Here is a 16,703-nt window from a genome sequence, read left to right on the forward strand (position 1 = left end):
CTCCCACGTGGCTACACCCTCCTTTCAGGCAGTTGTAAAGAGCAGTAAGGTTCCCCCTAAGCCTCCTTTTCTCCAGGCTAAACAACCCCTGTCCCCCAGCCACTCCTAGGATTTACCCTCTAGACCCTTCAACAGCTCCACTGCCCTTCTCTGGACTCACCCCCTTGTGTTATGAGGGGCCCAGAACTGGACACAGGACTCAAAGTCTGGTTTCACCAGTTCTGAGCACAGAGGGACAATCCCTGTCCTCGTCCCACTGGCCACACCATTACTGATACAGGCCAGGATGCCATTGCCTTCTTGGCCACCTGGACACAGCTGGCTCACATTCAGCTGCTGTCAGCCAGCACCGCTAAGCTATGTAGGAAGTTTGCACTGTAACAGTGACTTCAAGATACACTGTTACAGGGCACTATAACATAGTGGCATAGACTAGCTAGTACAGAGTGACAAAAGCACTCTAGAAAGCAAGCTATGGATGTTCCCAAACCTCTTTGAGAAATGAATCCCGGAGAATTCAGCTGCAGAAATTTGAGACATTACTGCTCTGCTCACAGTACTGAACCTTCTATGTTCATAATCCACGCTGCAATCTTCAAAGCAGCAATCACCAGGATTTTATTAATCTATTTGCACTTGACTGCCTGAGTTATCTGAAGATAGAGCAGCCATGGAAGAAGGTAGCACAGGTAGAAAACTTATCTTAATCCATTACAGATGTATTCAGTACGAGCCTCTCTGACAAAAGCTTTCTGTGGCCTGCATGAATACTGCTACAACATGCTCTGAGGATCCAGTGACAGAAGTGAGTAAATCACTTTGTTGATGAAGTTCAATAGCAAGCCATTAAACATAGCCATTCTAGCTTGAATGGTTTATTTCCAGCTTTTAAAGATACCACCTTGAAACATAAAGCAACAATCAATCAAATGCACAGTACACAAGCATCTAAATGACTTTATTAATACATTAATGTGTGCTTTTATTACCCAATGATTTTATTTAAGTAGACAGAGAATAATCAAAATGACAAGACACATTCTTTTTACTCGCTCTCCTCTTTTGCCATTTCTTAGCTTGATTTTAGCAATGATTCCATCAAATCAGTAAGCCACCAATTTAAGAGAATGATCAAACAGATCTTCAAATACCTGTGGAATGATCCTCATTATGCTAAAGTTCTATTCCAAATGAATCCTGATGTCTCTAGACAAAGAAAGTGACAAAACCCAAAGCTATAGGTAACTGTCACACTGTAGGCATATAACTGCTCCTTTGCAGAGGTTAATGTGCTGTAAGACAGGGTGAGTGCACAGCATATTACTGACAAGGAAATCACTGTGATTATGGTTCACAACTTCCACTACAAAAAATGGGTGACAGGATGATTTCTAATCATTTGTCTTCACATCCAGTCAGTCAACCAAAATTCCTTGAAGGTTTGTACTACCAGGGATGGTTGCATGTACTGTCTATTCAAATGTATTCTCAGCTGTTGTGGAACAAGTGAGAATGGTCCATAAGGACTTCTTGTCTCTTCATTAAAGCTTTGAAATAGTCTCCACTACTCCTCAAGCCCCTTTCCTTGCATGTCAGCATTTTCATGCAATTTTCTTTTCAAGAGAAAACCTTGACTAAATCTTTGAAAGACAATTAAATATTCTCAGCATAAATTTTATCTGTAGAGTCATAGTTCCACTTCCAGCCCGTTATTCCAAATGTCTGACAAATATATTTTTAAGTGGCAAGGCAAAGGGCCTGTTCAATGGTTACTATTCATCACTTCTGGCTACTCAGTTCGTAGGAAAACAAGCAGACCATAACAGCCATTAAATGCTAGAAACAACTATTTTTAAGAAGTAATAACTGGTGGAACTTAGCACTGTCCTCTTCTAAGTTGAGATGCTAACAGGACAAAAGGAATTAAATGCAGTCTACTACTTGCTCAGTTGGTCGACTTAGCAAAGGGTTTGAAACCATGAAGTGGAACTGAGTGAATCCTGGAATTTTATTACATGCAGCACCTAAGGAAAAAAGAAAACAAGATTCTAATTTACTACATTTGGGGTTAGTCTCTCTGTCACTGTATTTTATAATCTAAAGATCCAGTTACTAATTCTACTACAGTGGTATAATTATTCTTTTACAAAATGTTTAACCCAAGACATCTTGAAAGTATTTAATTTTAAAGTTAAAACACAATACTGCTGGCTGTTGTAGTGCAATTAATGCCCTTATAGTACAATGCAAAACAGTAACACAAGTCAGGAAAATCTCTCTCTCTTTCAATCCTGATTAATTTAATGAGTTCCTTCAACACTAATCTCTTAAACACAGAACTATAGGAAGTAGCAGATCAAAGATAAGCAAAGCAGTCTAACTAAATAATCCACATTGATTAGCAAATTGTATTTCCCACTGATCTAAGAGTTCACTAATGAGATGCCTGGGAAAATGACTACTCTTAGATCGCTTTGAAGCTATGCTTAACATTCATATTCTCTCTCCCTTATGCCATATCTAGGGAAGGCAAAGCAGTCTTTTTTTAAAACCTTCAAATTAATCATATACAGTCCAGGAAAACAAATGAAGGTTGTAAATATTTTTGGGTTTTGCTAAGACTTCCATAAATTTTGTGAAAGTCTAAGACATCAAAATGCAAAATTAAATTATCTCCAGTCTGCACTAGGACACAGCTGCCCTCCTAACCAGCATTCCATACTGTGAATGGCCAGTACTGCTGCAGTCTTCAAAGAATAATTAAAGACTTTTTAAAAACTTCTGCTCAGTTTTGTACATCAGTGACCTAGTTAGGTCAAGCACCTTTGTCTGCCCAACAAAATACATACCATAACTTCCAGTTGTATTGGCACAAATGATAGCACCAAAGAACTTTGGAGCGTACTTCTGGATTCTGGATATAACTTTCTGACAGGCTACTGTTGGGTCTGTTCCCATCCTCATATATTCCACAGCTTGGTAACTAAAAAAAACCCAACCCCATACCCAGAAAATTAGCCATATTTAGGTTACATAATTTAAAATACCACAGAAGAGACACTGGTTTCTTTGAATAATGGAAACACGTGATAATTTTTAAGCCAACTTCTTACTGGCAATTATTACTCAAATTGTACACAAAAAGCAATTAAAAACAAGACTAAAAGGGACTACAAGATAACATCTATACCATGTATCATTCTATGGCAGGTCAAACCAAGACAGAACTCTGATCCTTTGCAGTAGAAGAGGCTAAGCAAAAGATCATTTAAAAAACTGCAAGGAGCAGTGGCTTAGAAGACTTAGTGGCTTCTACTTTTCATCACATGATTTGATTTAACATTAGAAGTAATTGCTAATTTTCAGAAAGGCTAATGTCAAGATAATTTTTTGAGGAAAACTCAGTATTACATTACTGATAAATTATTGAGTTCAGTAAGCATTAAAAAAATCTTTCAGAAAAAAATTAAGTTTCTGAAAACATCAAAAGTGACAGATTTTCTTTATTTTATGAATATGAAGGTACCATGTTTTGATCAGGACTTTGAGCCACTTTCAAACTTTTTGCAAAATGATTAAAAAAGCCTCCTTATTCTAAGAGTAATCAAAATTAATTTCCTTTATATTGAAAGAAATTGCTTGAGATGAACCAGTTGCATTTCCAAAATGTCCTGAGGTATGTTGCCATTTTCTTTCAGAACCTGAAGATTAAATGATAACTCATGACATAACTTACAAGCAAACAACATTTTATGCTTTGATGAAAGATGCATATACCAAGACAAACTCATTACACTAAGACATCTACAGATTGCATTAATTACATACGTTATCAAAGTACCACAGAAAAGAAAAACTCTTGCATTTTGAGATTCCCTATTATCTTTGATTTATTTATTCTAACAATCAAAAAGGTTCAAGTTATCTAAAGACTATCTGATATAAAGCTGTATTTCATTCTTGACTAATCAAAAACTCAGCAAGAAGTTACCACCTCAATGAAGACATACAGAAAATATTAACAATTTTGCCCTTTATTTGACACTTCCTTCACTTCTGGGAGGTTAATTCTTGTCTTTGTTTTCATGTGGGAATATCTAAATATCATGGAATTAGTAAAAATCTTTATCTATAAGGAACCAGTAATTAACCACCTAGTCTGGTAATTAACCCACTGGTGCCAACATTAAATGTTTTAAGCATTACAGACAAACACTTCAGGCTGCTTAAGTGCAATCTAAGCTTTTACTGACTAACTTTATAGTGGAGATCAAACTCACTACTCATCTTGGTATCTTGTATGACAAGATAGATAATTCATGAAGTTGTCAACTGCCTTGTGTTTGAAAGACCGACTCAGAACAGCTTGAAATTCACTGACAACATCTGTAAATATGCAACAGCCAGCAGGCTTTCTTGGCTGCCAAAGTTTCAGAGAAGTTGCCTGAGTGATATGAAGGCCATTTCTATATTATCCTTCAAGCATCAGTGCCCATTATGTTCAGCATGGACTTCCATAATTGATTCCTGCTGAGACCGACCCACGAGGATGCTCACGAAGAGAGACATTTCTTACAGTTTATGCAACCACTGTGACAACACTAAAACACCTCTTTCAGTTTCAAATTAGATGCAATTACCAAGGATTGCTGCAGTGATACCTCCTGAGTGAGCTGAGACCCACAGTTCATCCTTTCTACAATTTATGATACTTTCCCACAAGCAAAATGCTTTGGAGAAGAAAGCTAATCGATTCTGCTAAAAAGCATACAGGTTGGAAATATACTCATTACCCACTGCCTGTTTGCTCACAGCTTGGCAGTATTAAGGGATCTGTCATCACGATATTTAAGTCTCTTCTTTTAAAACACATCAAAACGGTAACTTGGTTCTGCTACTATTCTTTCCCCTTCCACTCCTTCCTTTACTCCCACTTCAGCAGCCACTAAGTCAGACCATATTTTTAATCTATTTCTTCATTTGCTGAGTCCACATTTTGCTGCAGAAATCTAGCAAAGTCTGCCCTAAAGACAAACCTGGGTAAGAAGCGCATCATGATGTCACCATCCCCAGTGGCTGCAGCTCCTCCGGCTGTACTATCCGCGTAGGATCCTGCTCCAGCTATTGGAGAATCTCCCACACGCCTGTAGTGAACAATGGAAAATAAAACCCAAACTTTGTCAGCCTTACTGCCTCCAGCTGACTTAGCATTAAACCCACAGGAGAACAGAACAGGTAAAGAGGTCAATTCACTGCAGTCAAAAGTCTTGTCTTAAAACTACCTGTAAAAATGATCTGTGACAACCTGACTGACCCGAGGCTTAATCCACCGCCAATGCATAACTGTCTGTTATTATACTGACAATAGTTAAGCCAGTGAGCTTTAGCCTGTGGGCAACAGTAAGCAGCTGGGGACATTAATATGTTCAATAACTTGTTGCTAAATCCAGAAGTTGTCTGACTTGGTTGACAATAATCCTAACTGCATAGAAAAAGCATCTCAAAGACATAACACAAGCCTGAGGCTCTGATTTTATGTACATTTCTTAGGAGACTGTGCGCCTCTCCAAAATGCTTATTTGTCCCTGGTGCCTTGCCTTACAAGTTGTCTCACAACTGTGCCAGTTGTTTGTGCCTCTATATGGTGAATTAACCAAGCTGAAAAACAAGCATTCCCTCAAATGCAACATGTACTCTTGCAACTGAATCAGTTTCTCAATATTAGGATTTATGGCAAGTGTACAAAAAAAGTTTTGTGATCTACAGGTAAACATTTTAAGCCCCAATGACAAGTTTAACATAGGAAACAAGGTGGGGGAAAAAGCTTTTTTGTAAAATCAGAGATACTAACCCTGGAAGTTTGTGGATTGCACCATTAGTAGATGTCCCAGAAGCAACGGTTCCACTCACACCAATTACAACCATACCTAAGATTTTCAACAGGAACAAAACATATTCAGGAACACTACTAGCACATTTATTTAGTTGACATTAACAACTTGTTAATTCTTTGTATCATAAAGACCATCAGACAGAAAGTTATTGCTAAACTTAGAAAAATCCAAACTAAACCAAAAAGTGCAAGTTTCGAGTCTACAAAGTATAAAGATATGAAAGACATGAACCTGTAACTGCTCTAGTCCTTTGTCTGATCTGCTCATTAATCAACTTACAGTCTTAGCAATTAACAATCCTCAATCAGTAAACTCTCAGAAGTTTTAGGGCCAACTGCTGCTAATTTGTTTTAGTATTAGTTTCTGTAGAAATTTACTGATTTAGAAGAAAGCCGGGACAGAAGAAAAATGAAAGCAAACTTTTTAAGTTTAAGGAGTGTGAAAAATACTGCTTTTAGTTGGCAAAACGACTAATGGTATACTCACTTCTACCACTGCAAGGCCTTTTAAGTTGGTCTGACAGCACACCATAATCAAGACAAACATAATTATTTTAAACTTAGTCAGTTTCCTAAGCATCCACAGCTGCCCAAGCAATTATGCCAAGCTATCTATGGGAAAAGCAGCAGGGCAATGAACAAGAGTTAATGGCAAAAAATGAAGCAAGTGTCTGTGCAGCCAGTGAACTTGAAAAAAACAAAAACAAATCCTACTTTTAGGCACTCCATCCTAATACATAAGTAACAGAATCTTGAAACCCCTATAAACAGAAAATAATTCCTATATTAAATATTCTTCTTTAAATAAGTATGATTTAATTGTTAGAGGAATGAGGAAAAAAAGATCAGCATCAGAGTTACCAAAAGTTGTTACCAATAGTATCATGGTTATGAACACTTCTTTGTGAGCTGGTCTGTTCTTCTTTATAAGTTACTTCTTCACGCCGTTTATACGGTCCACAGGACTTTGAAGAGTCTGGCACCACATTCTGTAATTAGTTGGTGATTTGGATGAATATATAACATATTCAATACAGATAAATTAAAAAATACTGCAGTCAATAGCTATAATCTACCATAAAGGCATTAGATGTCCAGTACTTAAACCACAGAGATGTACTGAGATCCCAAAAATTGTTTTGCTTCATGAATAAAGACTGATTTCTGGTATTATACAGTAAAAAGATTTTCCTGGAAAAGTTATGTTGCTCAAATTAAGGACTCTCTTTTGCTCAACTGACTGGTCAAAAAACCCCCCAAACTAGTGTACAAACATGTAGAATTCTGTAACACCCAAGCAAAAAAAAGCCCCATTCAAAAAACAAGCCAAGCTCACCACAACAGGCAAGTTTAATGGACATCTGCACTAACCTGATGTATTCAAAGGTCTGCAAAATGCCTCTAAACTATTTAAAGACATTAATTATTACTGTAAGATTTTTTTTCAGAAATTTACACATGCATCAAAAAATACATGCATTGTTTATTTTGGTAAGTCCTGTCCCAATCAAGAACTAATTAACTCCCACACCAAAACACTGCTGCAGCAAGGTCAAAAGCAGCAGGAGCTAAGAAATAATAACTAGACACATACACTCCCAAGTCTAGCAGGTGCTTAGTAATACTAAGCTTTTTCTGTATAATATACAAAAATTCTTTTTCTTCACATGTAACGGGTAACTGCAATATAAGATGAAAGGAAGAGGGACTACTGACTTTTTAAATCCCCCCTTCACTGCCATCACTGCACTGTACCTTCCAGTAGTTTGGCTGACAGCTTTGATTAAGCCACTCTGAATACAGCGAAAGGGATTTCTGGGTAGTTAAGTCTTCATATGGAAACCCCATTTTTACAGCAAAAAGGGAGGCTTGAAAAGCAAAAACAAAATAAAAAATAAACACTGATTTATTCACAGTTTTATGGGTTTTATGATAATGTATTCATGTTATGCTTTTTTAGAAATCAAGAAATTCGACATCCTTTTTGGAGATGAGAAATACATCTTCAGGGAGCAGTTTCAGCCATTAGAATGATGTAGAACTGCAGTAGCGAACTCTTGCTTCACAGGTGGTGACATAAAAGTTTTTCCATTGAAAGAGAAACAAATTCAACTCTGTCAATCAACTGGACACAATTAAGAGTATGAAGCAAGAACGGCCTAGGTGTCACAAATAAGTCATCCAAATATAAGTGTATTTTCCCTAAAAAGCAAGTTTTTATTTTTATCAAATATAAATAACATAACACTATGTTTGCCATTAAAACTGATACCTGAAAAAAGCAATCCACCAGCTTACATCACATTACACTTCGTCCTAGCAGCTTTAGAAGTGACTGCTTCCTTGTTTTGAAAATTAATATAGTATGTGACAAGAGAGCAAAAGGAATACCAACACAAGCAACAAAAGAATGCTACACTTCTAAGAATGACTTATCATTAGGCAAAGAAAAAGAAAAAAGATCAACTCTTCTGTCATCTTCTAGCTGTAGATACTTTTGATATTACCCAGTAACAGATACTGTTGCTAGGTGCAGGTGCTTGAATTTATATTATCAATCCTTGATAATAATGTCACTATAATACACAGCTGAACAAACTTATCCAGTCCAAGAATTAAGAGAAGCCTTCAATTATTTCTGGACTGCTTTTCTATGTTTTTCTTAAAAACTGACACAAGTATCAGCACTCAGAGGAAAAGAAAACTGACAGCTTCAATTAAATAAATAGTTATAGAATGAACAGGCAGAATTTGGGGGTTTTGTTGTTGTTTTGGGTTGTTTTTTTTTTCCTAAGATAAAATTGTGCTTGTGCATGTTTGTCAAGAATTATTTCATAGCTTTTGAAACATTCTTTTTATTCCAGGAAGCAGAGTTCCTAATTTTGCATCTTGAATAAAAAATGCCTACAGAGATTACATGCATTTATATAAAAAGATTTTACTGTTCTAGCTATCTTTTCTGTAATAAAAGTACTTCTATTTAGAAATACAAGTATTTTTATTTTGTTCTCTCACATGCCAGTTTGAAGGTTCATATGGATTTTCCTTTTATTCATCTTCATCTGATGAAGACAGAGTTTCTCTTACCCAGGTTCTGATTTCCACAAAAAATACATTTCTTCAAAAGAAATAGTCTTTCTCAATTTCTCCACTGTTTTCATTAATTCATTAACATTAAATACCATCTCAAATTTTTACTCAGATGAAACTTTAGCTTTCACATCTTTCTTTTGCCATTACTGCCAGGTGTTTTCTTCTGAGCAAGCTATCACTGACAGTAAGTATTCAGCATAACAAACTTGTCCACATGCCTCCAGTAGGCAAAGAGGTACCTTCTTAGATTGGAAGATGGCTCTAAAATCAGCACTTTAATCCTTCTGTTTCTTCATTTTCCTTATCCTTTCTGTTCATTTTCCTGATTAAAATTCAAAAATACTGTGGTAACTAGCAATGAGGGGCAAATGAGTATTAGGAGTACTTCTCCCTCCACTATTTAACACCTGACCAATTTCTTTTTCTGCACTACATGTGAAATTTCTCTTAGAAAAGCTATCATCATGGTCAATTGCCTTAAATTAAATAGAATCTACAGGTTTCTCTGTTCAGACCTTCAGTCAAATTGTATCCTCACCTCCCAAAATTGTTCCATTTTACTCCATCAAAAAATTGCTCATGTACTTACTTTTGCACCTGCTAATTACTTCAAGAATATTTTATCTTTTCTTATCAATTTCAAAGCAATTGAATCACCATTAATGCTCAGATGTCATTTTTCAGACTTATCCGCATATTTCCTTCTGAGCAGGCAGAGGCTCAGAGTGGGCTTCTTAAAAGCCAAGAAACCTGTTCACCACTCACACACCCCTGGGGAATGAACAGCTCTTTTTTAAACTGGTACTACTCTACCAACAGCATCCTGTATTTAAAAAGCTCAACTAATCCTCCAATTTGCTATTGCTCTTTTGTTGTGCCTGGGAGTACAACCTTTACTGAGCTTTTTTTACATTTAAGTTCTCACTAATACTTTTAAACTATGAAATACACTAATCACACTCAATATATACCAAAATATTAGAATTTAACTCCAGTGTCTATTAATTCTGCCATTCCATAGAAAAAGTTACTGGTTTTAAATGCAACATTTACATCTAACAGTTTCTATAGTGACTTTTAATAAATCATGTTTGGTAACTTGGATATCAGTGATATTACCCTTGGGATTACAAGTCAGTATTTGCAGTTAAGCTAATGGAAAAAAACATACAACTATTTATTCTGTCTAAAAATAAACCTATTTCATGGACACAGAATGAAAGAATAAACACTTTTGAACTATTTGAGTAGATTGATTTGATTGTCAAGAAATTCTTCTACCTGTGTTACCGAGATGAAAACATGGCAATTTTATTATGAAGTGTTTTAAAATGAGGGTTTGACTTGGAAACAGTTAAAGGAATAATTACCTGACTCTCCCACTAGTAACGTATGCTTAGTGTATTCAATGACCTTTCGTGCTACACCAATCGCATTTTTCACACGCCTGAGATCTGCAACAGCCCCAACTTCCATAGTATTGCTGGAAACAAGGAATATTTAAAACTTATTATAACTACAAGAATAATTGCACATTTTTTACTAGAGAAAATCTATTCTCATCTAAAGCAAAAAGTTTGCTCCTTTACCATAATGCTTCAATTGTTTTATGCCACAGACAGATGTCACTACATTAGTAGGGAAAGACTTCCTACCTATATTGTTTCCTTTCACAGGCATGGAGATGTCACTCAAGAAACAGTATTTCCATTCACAGCAATATTTTCAGTAGAGTAACTATTTTGTTACATAAACTCATAACATGAATCACATATTTGCAATTACTTTTTAATCACGACAGCTTTAAACAGCAAATAAATTATTGAAGACAATTGCTCCAAAAGTGAAATATTTATGGACTGAATGCAAAGGGAAAGCTAACAATGCTACAAACCATCTGTTTCAGCTGCTATACCTAGAACTGGAGTAATGCACTACAAGTGAAGAGTCATTTCCTACTCTTCCACAATCAGGTATGTTATTTTTCCTTGTTCCACAAGTTAGCTTGCCCCATAGTCAGCCCCAAAGATCCTGTAACAACCTTTAAGTGTGCTAAAAGTGGCAGGTGTGAGAAACAAGTTAATGAAAGTTGGCTTTCACTTGGTGTTGCATGAATTGGTATTATTAATTATACTGCTGATTAGATATTATGATGTTGTTAATATTGACATAGTGATGTGTGCTGTGGAGTGGTTGATATTGTTGCAGTGGCCTGGTTGTGAGGACGGTTCTGTGTGTTGTGGTGTGGGTTTGTGAGTTCACATCGGACAGACTGTTGCTGGCCTAACCTTTGAGACAGAACCTTAAAAGCAGCAGAACTCATCCAGTGATGGCCCTGAGGACCACACTGATGAAACTGTGTGGGCACCCAGGAGGAGACATGGGGCGAGACTATGTAAAATCAAATCAAATATGCAGCAAGCTGATGGAACACCAGGGGTATAAAACATGGAGCTGCCAGATGAGCCTCTGGTGTTCGGCCATGCTCCCAGCACTGTCCCTTTTGCCTTGTGAACTTTTTTATTCTTCTCAATAAAACTCTTATAATGCATTCCCACTTGAGGTCTGAGTTGTTTATAACGGCAGGGATCATTCTCTTCTCTGTACAGTTTCCTTACCCATCCATAATCATTGCATCCAGAGTTGTTTCTCCACTTTCATCTGGGCTTCCTCCGTACCCCACGCTCCCATCACACTGATCGATCTCACACTGACCACAGCCTCTCTCGATTGCATCCAGCTCTGAACCTCCCGACTCCAATACTCTCCAAGCTGTAATCAACACAAATAATTAAATGTCACTAGGGAAAAGACTTTCCACTGCAGCTTGAAGATAGACATGATGCAGGTGCATTACGTAAGTGGATAAAAAGCAGTAAACTATAAATTACAGATTATGAAGTCAAAATATAAATATAATCAAAGAATTGGTTACATTTTCTAAATTCACTATTCACTTTTCTAAATATTCTTTTCCTTGCGTATCTGATTAGTATTTCTGACTGAGAAAGACTGAGAGCTTTTTTTTTGACTGAGGTATTATTTATTAACCATTATCACAAGCTCTCTATATCAAATGCCCTTCTCTGTCCAGAACCAATCATTACTTTATCACCACTTGTTTAAAGCCTTCTGGGAGAAGAAAGAGGGGGGGAAAAAAATCTTCCAATGCAAAAAAAGAACAAAAAAAGGCCAAAAAAAAGGCTGCTCTCAAGAGCTTTGTATGAGAGTATTAAGTGTCCAACTGCAGAATAAAAAGGTATAAATCTACATCAGTAACTATGTAAGCACAAAAGCAAAATGAAAATTATATATAAGAAACTAAGGCTCCACATTGTCCTGTTCAACCCTTGGTGTTCCATTCTTCAGGATCTAGATCATGGTGCAGCTTTGTAAGACACTGCAGACGTGTCAAACGACATGACTTGGATACACTGAGCCTGAAGGCATTGCAGATAGATTTCACAAGGATGGACCTCAGGCAACATCTTCTAAGGTGCTTGAGATTGCTGCCAATGACAATCACAGTCCTGCTTACTCCAATTTGTGCTGGCTCTGGCACTCCATCACCTGACAGACCCAGCACAGGGGAGGCAGCATATGCCAAGAAGTCTAATCATCACAGATGCTTCACAAGTACTACATGAAGTTGCCTGCACCAGGGAAAAAAATAAGACTTAATACTATGCATCCAACTGCACATATGCTTGCCTCTATTACAAACTTCAGTGTGATGAGTATTGTCTGATTCCTATTACCTTTGTTGCTGTATTACCTATTACCTTTAAACCTTAGCACAGGATTTCAGAAGCTGCAAAGCCAAGGGCCTTGCATTTTTCATGACTGTATTTCATTTCTGACCATTAAAAGGCTTTACTGGTAACTCGTTTCACAAGCAAGCATTCTGTAGTAAGGGGTTGCTTACAACTCGGCTGTAATAAAATAATCTGCAAGTCTTTAAAAATTACTATTCACAGCCAATGTATGTTGCCATAGGAAAGCCTGCTTTGACGGTCCATAACACATCACCAAGCAACAGTTTCAAAGAAAAAATATAACTACCTAATTCTTTAGAGGAAGCTCAAAAAACCAAAAAAACCCAACAAAACCTTAAATAACACTGCACAAGAGTGCAAACCACATTATTAACAAAAGTATGTCTTTGATCTAGCTTTTTCGCAGTTCGTAACTCCCCTCTTTAGTTTTTGTGGCTTTTGGTCGGGATTTTTAGCGTTACTTCCCATCGTGGAAAGTGAAACCATTTGCTCGCAGGTTCCTAGCGGCACAGAGACGGACGGGCAAGCTCCAGCGCTGGGCCCTTCCGTAGGAAGGATAACCCTTTCCAAGCCGGCCGGGGCGCCTCCCGCCACCTCCGCGCCGGCAGCGGGGCTGCCCCTCAGCCGTGACGGGGCAGCGCGGCGAGCAGAGCCGGGGCTCGGCAGCCAGCGCCGCTTGGCAGCCGGGGCACAGCCCGCTCCTTCTGGTCACGCTTCAGCCCAGTCACGCCTCAGAGACTCGTTCTTCCTTAACCAGCACCAACACTCGGGTCCGCCCGGCAGCCCCTCAGCAGGAGGGCGCTCCCGAAAGACACAGCACCGCCCCACCCGCCCCGCAGCAGCCCGGGGCCCCGCCGGGACACCTGTCTCTGCGGCCGTCCTAAACGCCCAGGTGTTGATGACTACAGGCAGAGCGGCAGCTGAGGCGGCGCCCGCCGGCGTCAGCACACCGAGGAAGAGGAGCGCGACCGTCATTCCCTGCCAGTCCCCGCCGCGTCCCGCCGCCATCGCCGCCCGGCCCGGCCCCGCTCGGCTCCGCTCCGCCGCCTCCAAGCCGGCGGCGCAGGCGCGCACGGCCCGGCCGTGGCCCCGCTGCCTGCGGGCGGTGCGAACCGTGCCGGGCCCGGCGCTGACCGCCGCCCGGCATCGGGCTCTGCAGTCACGGAAACGGTGTTGTGGCTAGGAATAGCTAAACCCTCGGCAAAGACCGAGGCCCACGCCCACAAATACAGTTAGTATTTCGCAGAATCATAGAATGGTTTGGGTGGGAAGGGACCTTAAAGATCACGTAGTTCCAATCCTCCTTCCGTAGGCAGGGACACCATCCAGTTGACCAAATTGCTCAGAGACCCATCCAACCTGGTCTTGAACTTCCAGGAATGAGGCATGCACAGTTTCCTCGAGTAGCCTGTTCCAGTCCCTCACCACCCTCACAGTAATGAATTCTTTCCTAATACGCAATCTAAGCCTACTCTGTTTCAATTTGAGCCCATTCCCCTTGTCTTGTCACTACCTGCACTTCTAAATAGTCTTCATCTTTCCAGTAAGTTCCCTTCATGTACTGGAAAGCTGCAATGAGGTCACCCTGACACCTTTCCAGGCAGAATAACTCCAGTTATTCTGCTTATTCTGCTATCTCAGCTTTTCCTCTTAGGAGAGGTGCTCCATCCTTCTGATCAACTGGTGTGGCCTTGCTCCAACTCTTTCCTGTGTTGGGGTCCCAGAGAGCTGGATGCAGTACTTGAGGTGGGGTCTCACCAGAGCAGCCTAGAGGGGCAAAATCACCTCCCTCAGCCTGCTGGCTGTGCTGCCTTTGATGCAGCTTTTTTATCCTCTTTGTCCAGGGCCCCCACCTGCCGATGAGATTGCCAGTGGTGCTGGAGTGCGGGAGCTGAGCTGTAGTGGTGTGAGAAGGCTGTGTAACAGCAGGGCTGCAGGGTGGCAGCAATCTCCCCGGAAGCTCATGAGATCCATTTGCAGCATCTTCATGTGCTACCTTGCTAACATGGATGTTTTTGTCAAAAGTGCCTTATGCCACAGAGACATTTCTGCAAAGGGCATGTTTTGGGACCTACTACAGCCAGGTAGGTTATTTACAGGTTATTTAAAAAATTGTGAAAAGCCTTACTTTACAGAAATCATAAAACTTATGTAATTTCTTAATTCTGACCCTGCCATTTAAGCTTTTCCTGATAAACAGTTAGCAGTAGTTCAAAGCTTTTGAACCATTGCCATAGCACTCTGACAGTTTCCAGGTCCAAAGGCTTACCTGCTGTAAGCAAAATTCACTGCTTGTGTTCAAGGCTGATTAGGATCAAGGAGCTGCTGATCATCAACCAGCCATTATATCTGAACAAAATGAAAAAGGTGACTTTTGCTTCTATGTGGATAAAAAAGAAACTCTTTTTTCTTCTAAGTACTCCTTTGGCTTGTCCTCATTACTCCTTTTCAATATATAATGTGCCAAACTCAATTACACTTTAGCAGCAATGTTGTTGGTCTTGTGTTTGTGCTGAGAGGGGATACTTGAACCTCATGTGTGACAACCTGAGGTTTGTAGGCATATATAAATTGTGAGTGCACCCAAGCTGGTTTAAGAAGCCCAAAGCAATGTTATTTTTATTGTAACAAAACATTCCACAGCCTTTGGAATTAAATGATTGCCACAAAGGAATGTATTCTTTAAAACAGAAGTCACAAAATAATGAAATACAGTATTGAGTTTGACTTCAGTGATAGTATGGCCTTGGTTTCAGCCATTTCCCAAAAGCTAAACAACAAGTAATCTAGAAAAACCTTTACTCAGGTAAGTACTGGTAGCTGATTTATTTCTGCTATTACTGTTCTTATTTGATACTGTATGTATTTCTGTGTAAGCCAGTTAGGTAAGGGAGATGGACTAAAACACAGATCCAAATTAATAGTAGCTGAAGGGAAATAGAACAAAATATTTTCAGAAATAAATTTAGCAACAAGTAAAAATAAAATATATATATATATATATATTAAATCAAACACATTCATAAAGTGGATACATTAATGATATTTTTCAAATACAGTTTTCTTTTCATGAGATAAAATGGAGTGTTATGAAAGAAAACCACTTTAATATGGGTGTCATCCAAGTAAGTATTGACTGTGATAGGTTCATCTGCAGGCTGAGCCTGCACAGCTGTGGAGAGAATGTTTTGTATGACTTGAAACAGCAGAACATTATGCTTTGAGGCTCATGCAGAAATTCGGTTGGTTTGATTTCTGTGGCATGCTTTCTGACTGGCACTCAAACGTGAATGACTTCCTGCTAGAAATAAATGCAATCTTGAATCCTTGCTTTACTGTATACAATGCTGTTTAATATATTTTTATGCTGTATGTGAACAAACAAAGCAAACACTGCTTTCATATACACTGTATAAAACCAACAGCAAGGTCGATAAAACTCTCTACATGCTGAAAGCTAGGGAGAATTTGAGCAGTGTCCAAAATAACTCTGCAAGTCTGTTCTGCTGCATCCACAGGCTCTTGATTTATGTTCAGTCTCTCACATAAAGTATTTTAAAATTGGTCTTGAGATTTAAAAATTCTTTGTATTTTCTTAAAAATTACCTGTTGCTTTATATCAGTCCTTGCTACATCAGCAGTGGAAATGCCCCTTCGTCTCTTTGTCCCCAATACTTACTGTTATCTTAGAGACCATAGCTGAGCTAAATGATGATGCTAACAAGCTTTTGTCCGTGCTGCTAAAAAGCAAATCAATGTTTATACAAGGAGAATTTTTGTTCAGATGTATAATACTTAAAGAATATTCTAGAGAATGGCTTGCATGGACAAGGAATTAGTGAGAGGATCTACAGCAGACAGCACTGTGACTGGATGGCACTGAGTAATTAATGAAAAACACAGGAAGAAATTCACCTCTTTCACTGAGAGAGTCTGTTCCT

At 38.9% G+C, this 16,703-nt stretch overlaps 1 protein-coding gene across 1 annotated transcript; it reads right to left on the reverse strand.

Annotated features, from left to right (window-relative positions):
• Positions 1-859: 859 nt before the first annotated feature.
• On the reverse strand, positions 860-13,876 carry AGA (aspartylglucosaminidase). Its single transcript, XM_071432119.1, has 9 exons — positions 13,626-13,876; positions 11,605-11,758; positions 10,357-10,469; positions 7,649-7,761; positions 6,768-6,882; positions 5,852-5,927; positions 5,037-5,144; positions 2,850-2,983; positions 860-2,024 (listed from the first exon to the last, which is right to left on the reverse strand). The coding sequence occupies exons 1-9, from the start codon at positions 13,768-13,770 to the stop codon at positions 1,924-1,926; spliced, it is 1,059 nt and encodes a 352-aa protein (XP_071288220.1). The 5' UTR covers positions 13,771-13,876; the 3' UTR covers positions 860-1,923.
• Between the last annotated feature and the right edge of the window lie 2,827 nt (positions 13,877-16,703).

Source organism: Agelaius tricolor, unplaced genomic scaffold (assembly GCF_023055355.1).
Source record: "Agelaius tricolor isolate 1412-34295 unplaced genomic scaffold, bAgeTri1.0.p SCAF_8, whole genome shotgun sequence".
Taxonomy (NCBI): Eukaryota; Metazoa; Chordata; class Aves; order Passeriformes; family Icteridae; genus Agelaius; species Agelaius tricolor.